The sequence below is a fragment of the Denticeps clupeoides genome, unplaced genomic scaffold, assembly GCF_900700375.1.
Source record: "Denticeps clupeoides unplaced genomic scaffold, fDenClu1.1, whole genome shotgun sequence".
Taxonomy (NCBI): Eukaryota; Metazoa; Chordata; class Actinopteri; order Clupeiformes; family Denticipitidae; genus Denticeps; species Denticeps clupeoides.
Genome location: NW_021629982.1, coordinates 337,516 through 346,448, shown reverse-complemented (window position 1 = coordinate 346,448; position 8,933 = coordinate 337,516). Strand labels below are relative to the sequence as shown.

The 8,933-nt window shown below is 39.5% G+C and overlaps 1 protein-coding gene across 2 annotated transcripts; it reads right to left on the bottom strand.

Annotated features, from left to right (window-relative positions):
• Window positions 1–141: 141 nt before the first annotated feature.
• gmppb (GDP-mannose pyrophosphorylase B) lies at window positions 142–7,503 on the bottom strand. 2 transcript variants are annotated; one of them, XM_028967232.1, is made up of 10 exons: window positions 7,352–7,503; window positions 7,096–7,262; window positions 6,646–6,726; window positions 5,829–5,877; window positions 5,597–5,739; window positions 4,130–4,288; window positions 3,168–3,246; window positions 2,707–2,834; window positions 1,474–1,656; window positions 142–946 (listed from the first exon to the last, which is right to left on the bottom strand). In XM_028967232.1, the coding sequence occupies exons 2-10, from the start codon at window positions 7,222–7,224 to the stop codon at window positions 815–817; spliced, it is 1,083 nt and encodes a 360-aa protein (XP_028823065.1). In that variant the 5' UTR covers window positions 7,225–7,262; window positions 7,352–7,503; the 3' UTR covers window positions 142–814. The 2 variants fall into 2 exon arrangements, with proteins under 2 accessions (XP_028823065.1, XP_028823066.1); XM_028967233.1 differs by having other exon boundaries at window positions 7,096–7,258.
• Between the last annotated feature and the right edge of the window lie 1,430 nt (window positions 7,504–8,933).

Below are 8,933 nucleotides of genomic sequence, written 5' to 3'. Positions count from 1 at the left end.
CTGGTAATCAGATGCTCGTGTGAAATGTGCATTTGAACTGAAAATCCAAGGGGAACAAATAGCAGTGGTTCTATGTTGTAAGTGCAAGATGACCCTGACCATGTCAAGTGATGAGCACTAAAAAGCACATCTTTGTTTCAGTTCATATGCTAAAAAGATTTTTATTTAAAAAGCATGTAATGTGGGTACATTCAGGGAGGCTGCAGCACTCTTTACATCTGCCTTTATAAACTTTGTCCTTCCAGGCAACAATTACCAATGACATCATAACAGTAACAGTCATTATACAAGCATAAAGTGTCAAAACACAGCATCAATCATACAGTGCCAATTAGTCTATTATTTCTCATAAGTGGCATTGTGTTTCTATCTAAACAAACACTTCATTACAGCTGGCAACAAATAGGAAAGGATATATACAAAAATATCCATACACAGATTTGTACATCTATTCATTAAGGAATATTACCTGATGGGTGAGATCAAACAAAATTACTACAGAAGAGCAGACTAAAAAAAAAAAAAACAAAAAAAACCAAAAAAAAAAAACCTCAAACAGCACTGTAGAAAAAAAACCCGCCCAAGTCCTTACTTAAGGCAATGTGACTTCTTGATCACCTACACTTAACACCTAATCTCTATAAAAGACACTCGTGCTGGACTGAATGCTGAAATTTAGCTTGGCTGTGGACTGCTTCCCACCATGCATGTGTGATACCAAGACTGACAGCCCAGAGAGAGGCTGCACCCGATCTTCTTTAAAACATCTGTTGTGAAGTCCTTCCTCGAAACTGTAATGTGTTCATGTCCGGTGTTACATGATGATGCGTGGCTCAGGCACTGACTCAGAGATGGACTTGTGTGGCAAAACATTTGCCCCATTGAGGTAAAGTTCATCATTCACGATCACGTCCTCCCCTAGCACTGTTACATTCTCCATGCGGACCTACAGAACAAATGGAAAATTTTCAAGTACAGTCCAATATATCATATAATACAATTTCAGGGTTTCCGCCAGTTTAAAAAAAACATTTTAGGTGCATTGTGAAAGCAATTTAAGGCATCCATACCAGCCAATAAAATATTAAATTAGAGGCCATTAGATGGCAGGTAAGACTGTATACGACCTCAAATAGAAGAGTGAACTCCAATACATTTTGACCAAGCTAGACTGTGTGCAATGGTGAATTTGGTTTGATAAATTATTTTACAGATTCTGCCCAGACAACATTTAAAAGTTAGACTTTTTAAAATTGACATTGGTCTTCAAATGTATTGGATAATGTTAATCAAAATGATTAATTAAGATGACATTTAGATAATATTTTCCCCCATCAAAAAGGATGAAAAAAGGAGCCATGGAAACAAAGATTTTATAGTGAAGAACCATATTCAGTTGGATTTATTCAGACAAAAGAATAAGTCAGAACTCAGACTGATGTCAGTTTCATAATGCTCCTGCTGCACACTCACCCACTGGCCCACTGAAGAGCTCCAGCCCACAATGCAGGATTCAAGCCAAGAGTGGGAGCGGATGCGTGCGCCCTTCAGCACAGTGCAGCGTTTGATCCGTACCCCGTCCTCCAGAACTACACCAGCCCCCAGAGTAACATTGGGCCCAATGGTGCAGTTCTCACCAATGACTGCTGTAGGATCCTGCCAAATAGATATTAAAACTGCACTTAATAAAATACAAATTTCCCCAAATCAGGCACAATATAGGACACTAATATCCAATCTATACAAGACTCAAATTGCAGCTTAATGAACCATTTAAGAATTATTTTACCCCAATAATGGAACGCTGTACTCCACCTAGTGGAGTCTGAATGTACTGCGAGTATAGCTCATGAAGCTAAATTTGATTACTTAGCCAATACCTTAAGATGAACTTGGGTGTTCACTGTCAAAGTCTGTCCATGAAAATCTGATTTTTTCCACAAGAAAATAACTAAAACCTAATGACAAATTTACATACAAGGCTAAAAAAAAAATAATAGGAACACTTAAACAACAGAATTTAACTGTAAAACTTGGCAACAGATTGACAATCCATTTAACATGCTGTTGTGCAAATGAAATAGACATAGGACAAAATACAATGGCAAATAGCAAGACCCCAATAAAGTTGTGGTTCTGCAGTTGGTGACAACAGACCACTTGTCACTTCCTATGTTTTCTAAAGTGAAGTGATTGTCACATGTGATACACAGCAGCACAGCACATGGTGCACGCAGTGAAATTTGTCCTCTGCATTTAACCCATCACCCTAGTGAGCAGTGGTCACCAATGACAGGTGCCCAGGGAGCAGTGTGTGGGGATGGTGTGTGGGTCTCATTTTGACTTGTTTTAAGGACATTTAAGGACATCAAAGTTGGACCAGCCTGTGTGCGTTTCCACTTTAATTTTGAGTGTGGCTCCAAATCCAGACCTCCATGGGTTGATAAATTTGGTTTCCATTGTTAATTTTTGTGTGATTTTGTTGTCAGAACATGTAAAGAATAAAGTATTTAATTTGAATATTTTATTCATTCAGATTTAGGTTGTCTTATATTTGTTTTCCCTTTATTTTTTTAAGCAGTGTATGTTTTAACATTTGAGCCTATCTTATATAATGTTCTAATTACGATTCTCTTCATATTTTTCACAATACTCACTGAATAATCCAAAAATATCTCAGAGTGCCCTCTAGTGGACATAACTTACCACAAGGACATTACCAAGAAATCCAGGTCCAGTACACAACTTCTCTGGGTTCTGCACTCTAACAGACTGCAGGTACATGGACATGCCTGTTAGAAAGTCCTTTGGCTGGCCGATGTCCATCCAAAAGCCTGAGATGTAAACCAACAGGAGTAACAGCATCACATAAAACACACCCCACCAAATACAAAAGCCTTATACAAATCACGATGAATGCTGAATTTTGAAATGTTGGGATTTAAATTTTGCAGAGGTTTGAAACAAATCAAATCAAACACTCTCATGAGGTAACTAGGTGTTCAAGCATCCACTAAAGGCCTAAATAAAGTGTTACCTTAAATAATTAAATGTGTGCAGAAAAATGGAAGAGAAGTTGGTGTCTTTATGTATTAGGAGGCCTTTGAGCGCATCACTATTACTGATACTATTACAAATGTGGGTAAATGTTAAGTAGTGCTATACACCTTGAAGCTCCATGGCATAAAGGTGGCCCTCCTTGGCCATGATTGGAAAGATCTCCTTCTCTATTGATGTTGGCCTTAACTAAAAAGAAAGAATATATACATATCATGATTCAGTTTTTTTTTCCTCCAAAAAAGGTCCCGTGACTTGAATTTAGTTTTCCTTTTATATCAGTCTTGTTGGTCCCCTAATACTGTATCTGAAGTATCTTTATGAAATTCAGCCTTGGTGCAGAATTACCACCACTTTTAGCCAGTCACACAGTGAGATTTCCCTAGAATGTGCCGTTTCAGTGTCTGTAGCTTTAAATACAAATGAGGAGAGCGGCCTATAGAGAGCGAGCCTTCACGGAAATGACATCAACCACAATGTCTAATGCAGACAGGAAGTCATGTCAGTGTTTTTCCAGAAAAAAAATAAAATTTCCCATATGTTGTCAAATTCCAGATCAGACTGCTGCTCTCTGAACAGCGAAGCAGAATGGCTAAAGCACTCTTTACGCCTATTGCTATTTCTAGCCACTGCAGGACCATAGACAGGTATTAAATGTTAAATAATGTCACAAAGTGGCATTTTCATGTCAGGGGACCTTTAAGCAGCATTATGTAAGACTTGCTATTTTTGCTCCAGTTCCAGGTCCAGTGACCTAAATGCAGAGAATACTTTGCGCAGCCCCCATCATGAACATGTGCATTTGTTAATGAATTAATCAGGAAAAACTACATAAGCCCATGGCTGAATCCAAAACATTCATTAATTATAATAGTGAATAGTAACACATCAATGACACTTGCAGATTTGTGTTATAAGAGTTATAAGTTTGTCTACCACCAAAATAACTTTGGTGGTAGGTCACATTAATCTGAAAATCTTAAATAGGGCTGTTTAAACAGTTAAACAAACTAAATTCTTCTATAGAGATGCACAATGATGACATCTGGGTGGGACAGTTTAAGAAACTCACCTGGATCCTGTTCAGCATAGAGGGGCTGAAGATGTACATGCCTGCATTAATCTTGTTGGACACAAAGACCTGTGGTTTTTCCACAAAACGGTGAATGCGTCCCGTCTCTCCTTCATACACCACCACACCATACTTGGATGGTTCCTCGACTTTTGTCACCTGTCACACAGTCCAGGGATTGTTTTACCAGTCATTACATCCTCGGAAAGTTTTTTTATTAACATATACAGCAAAATAACATGCATCTAAATTTTTTCTGTTGCATAAACTTTTTAGTGAACAATGACAGCAGCTTCAGGAGAAAAGCCTGAACAACACTTGTACTGCCCTTGGCTCTGTTTTATCTGCATTCTGGTCTTTTTTCAACTTTACCACCTAAAAAAAAAGACCAGATGTGACATTATGCCCTGGCAAACTGATTTGTGGGTCTGTCACTTTGAGTTGCATGTGGCCAAAAGTAAAATAAAAAATAAATACAACCAAAAAAAATTGTTGTCAGCTAATAAGTTAGGCTTATACCAAATCTATAAGCATGTAATAACTAGATTCCAGTCAAGTTCAGGACAGGCAAGGATGTGGATAAAAAAAACAAAACGATTGAACCTTCACCATATCTCCATTTTTGTAATCCCCTCGGAACCAATTCTTACAACATCCCAAGCTAAGGCAGTAGCCTTTGCCTCATTAATGGTCAGAAGGCTTCTTTTGCTGTGGAAATCACACAAAATCACTGCAATGCAGTCATGTTAATCATCAGGAAAAGTTCAAAGTGATATGGTCACCATTTATTGAGTATGTTAAATCATAAACATTGAGACCGACATAGACATCAAGTTTCCCATATGACATTTTATAATACTATAGAACTGAGAGGAGAATTGTGGTATTTAATATATGTGTTTTTTCTTTTTTCCTTTTGTTATTAATAATTGTAAATTTTTTAAATGTTTTATCTGAATCTACAGTTGCAGTTCCTCCCAATTGCCCTAGGGGCAGTGGTGGCCTAGCAGGTAAGGCAACGGACCCGTAATTTGAAGGTTTGAATCCACTGAGCAAAACACTGTCCTAATAGCATTAAAATAATGACAAAGTTGGCCCTCTAAAATAAATATAACAGTAACAGGCCTGCAGAGGAGAGTGGAAGAAGAGTGGAGTCAAGTAAACTCCTTGAAACTCACACCTGGGTGATGCTTCATTGTCACTGGAGATTTCAACCATGAAAACCTGAAGTCAGTGCTCTTTAAATTCCAACAGCAAATGGAATCTAGGAATAAAATTGTGCTGGGTCTTGTTTACATGCTGATGTGCACAGGGCCCAAGCCCACATCAACCCCCACAATCACTTCACTTTTCCATCTCGGCCACCCAGACCTCATGTCTTATTTTGAGCCCAGAATATAGACCACTTCTATCTGCTACACTTGAGTGTATGGTTTGTTCATTGATAGAATTAATAAAAACACTTACAACAATAGAGCCCTCTTTCCCATGGTGAGTGTGGAACTTCAGCATGTCCTCAAAGGGGAAGTCACAGATGACATCGCTGTTAAGCACGAAAAAAGGCTCATCGTTGTCTGTGAGAAGCTCTCTGGCTAGAGCTAGCGGACCAGCTGAACAGGACAGGAGTAGTGTTGGAAGACTCAAATAGTGCAGGTTCACATTAAAAAGCATGGATGAAGTCTTCCTGGTTTCTGCTCACCTGTTCCAAGAGGTTCCTGCTCATGAGAAAGAGAGATCCGAATGCCAAGCTGTGGACAGAGTGTATGCAGGTCAGATAACAGGGATCAATAAAGACTGACAAATAACATATTTGGGTGATTCTCCTGCAAAAATATATATTTCAAGAGCACACACAGTCCTAGTCCATACAATTATATACCATGGATTAATAGTATTTTTGCTGTGGCTTTCAGAATTTTTATTACCATGACACAGAGGGTGGTAATTAGCATAGTGGGGAACACACTCGTCCATGAACCAGAAGAGCACAAAGTCCCAGAATCAAACCCCACTTGCTACCATTGCCAGGGTTCTTACACATTTTCACAAAAGGTTTTCGATGACTCAAAAGCAAATTCTCATGACCATATGTTCTCTGGCATTTCTGTGCAAATGTGGAAAAAAAAGTCAAATTTGCCAGAAAAATGTATAAACTTATCTTATTCATATTCCAAATCTGGAAAACATTTTTTCCCAAATTCCATGACTTTTCCTGCTTTTTAATGACTGCAGGAGCCTGCACTGTGTCCCTGAGTGTCTCCAGGGGGACTGTCCCTGTCACTACTGGGTGGTAGTAGCCTAGTGGGTAACAAACTCGCCTATGAACCAGAAGACCCAGGTTCAAACCCCACTATGTTGTATGTTGCTCTGGATAAGGGCATTTGATAAATGCTGTAAATATACAAATGTGACAAATTTCTACAATTATGAGAATGTCCTAGTATCCAAATTAAAACCGACTTTTCAGCAGTATAGCAGAGTGCTGATCTCCCATGAAAAATGTTTAAAAGATTTACCCTCTGTTCCTGCAATCTCATCTCTCTCTCCAGTACTTCAGACATGTAGCTCACCGCCAGGATGACATGGTCCACCCCAGCCTGCGGAATAGGAGACAAAATACATCCTGGTATCCACTTATTCATGAGCAGGCAGAATTTTATATATATATATATATATATATACAGACCTCAACTTCTTGTAAAATGAGAATTTTAAGACACAGAAAACGTGTGGACATTTGTGAAGGTGATTATATTGAAATGCTCTGGAGCGGCTTTATGTGGAACATCAGGATTGGGAAAGCCGCAGCTCTCAACAAGACCAACCTGTTGACGAGCCCTGAAAGAAGATGCGTGAGCGACGTCGTGCCAATGCGTGATGACGACACTGACACGTCAGCCAGGCGATAACGTGTTGCCGCATTACACAGCATGACTGAATGTAAGTGCATTAAAAGAAGCGCAGACCTTAGCAAGATTCTCCACCTGGTGCAGCAGGATGGGCTTGTTGCAGAACTCCACCAGGGGTTTGGGCACAGTGAGGGTGAGCGGTCGCAGACGGGTTCCATATCCACCAACCAGAATCAGAGCTTTCATTTTAACCACAGCGGGGAACAGTCCAGCATCGAGTCTGCCTTCAGAAATCAATAAAACCAATTTAATCCTCCAGCGTTCCAACAACCAGAAACATGTCTAGAAGCGCGGACACACGGCTAATACTCACCAGTTGGTTACACTGCCTAGTTCGTTCTTGGTCTTATGTCCTTGTTGCCCCGTGGAACACGTTAAACAGGTTTTATTTTCTCTATGAATGACACTTCAAACAACTCCACACAGCGCAGGGAGGCGTGGCCAACACCACATGACGCCACACGCAAGGACTTCCGGGAAAGGTCGCAGGTTAATGGACCGTACCAGTATTTACCAGGGGTGTTTACTTCCTGTGGCTGGAGGGTATTTACGATACAGTTTATTCAGTTGTTTTAAATACAACTAAACTTCTACGATAAAAGAGTTTTAGGCCTGAAACATGTTTTACTGTTTCTGTTTTATAGGACTAACTGGTCCAAAGATCTGAAATGATAATATACCAGAAGTAATCTGTTTATTCCTAAATCACCGCGTTGTTCTGTTCCCGAAGTCTATAAGTCTTCCCCTGCGTGCGAATGGTTTCTACTCCACCAATCAGGCAAAACCAACGTGGCGAGGAAGTGATCGTAATGAAAACGCCCCAGAACAGCTGATCTTAAACTGAGTTTAAAGGGAAATTACATGACTTGACTAAGTATTTCTGTACAGGACTGCAAGTGTCGCAGGTAACCAGTATAACAGTATCAATAGTAGCTCTTAATTTGTTCTGCAAAGTACTTGGAGATTCTTGGGTTTTAAAAAAGCCACATGCACTGGGACAAGCATTTAAAATAACATAACATCCCAAAGCTTTTCAATGGTGATAAGATCTGGACTCTGGTGGCCATTCCACCTGTGCCGTGAGCGACAGATGGAATAACTTGGTCGTTTATTATATTCGGCTGACCTCATTCTTTGGGGACAGAACGTTGTTGAACCTTGACCTGACTGCAGTAACCCCGTCCCGATCATAGCTCCGCCCACACTGGCTTGTATGGAGGGAACTCATGATGGCTGCATCACCTCCTTAACCTCTCTTCTTACCCATGCTTCACTGATCAGTGTTTTTCTGAAGGCTACACACATTTTTCACTGGTTTCTGCAAAAATGATGGTTCCCCACTATCCTTCTAGTTTTTAATAATCCGATGGCCATTTCTTAACCCAGTTAGAGCTACCTGATCTCCTTAGTTTTCTTTTATGCATTCCATTAGGGAAAAAAAAAAGTTAAATAACACAATCATCCTATTTCCTTTATTGTTGACATTTATCAGACAGGCAGTGTATGATGATCACCGTGCAGAACAGTAAGTAGGCGTACTATGAAACAGACCAATAAATCAATGCAGTAAACTACTAAAAGCTACAAATTACACCTGCCTGAACATTTATTCTGTGGCATGACTTTCTATTCTTGTAATCTCCTTCATCAGGAAACATATAGAGGGTATAGGCCAAGTGAGTTTCAACAGGTAGAACGTTCGACTTTTGTTGGATATGCTAATGAAAAATGAATTTAATATCACAAACTGTTATTGTTTCAAATCTTAAAGCATATTACTATTTATTCATATCTGCAACTCTCTGATATTGATGAATGTGCTACATCTTTAACCAGGAAACACCATAAATGTGTAGCAAAAGTGCAAGAGTAACACATCCGATACACCAAAAATG

Bases quoted from the DNA above. Each gene is read 5' to 3' on its own strand.
- gmppb (XM_028967232.1), bottom strand. From the start codon at position 7,224: ATGAAAGCTCTGATTCTGGTTGGTGGATATGGAACCCGTCTGCGACCG. The intron at 6,727-7,095 runs GTCTGCGCTTCT...CCTATTCCGCAG, and splicing joins AGGTGGAGAATCTTGCTAAG to GCTGGGGTGGACCATGTCAT. The intron at 4,289-5,596 runs GTAAGTGTTTTT...ACTGTGTGACAG, and splicing joins GGAAAGAGGGCTCTATTGTT to GTGACAAAAGTCGAGGAACC.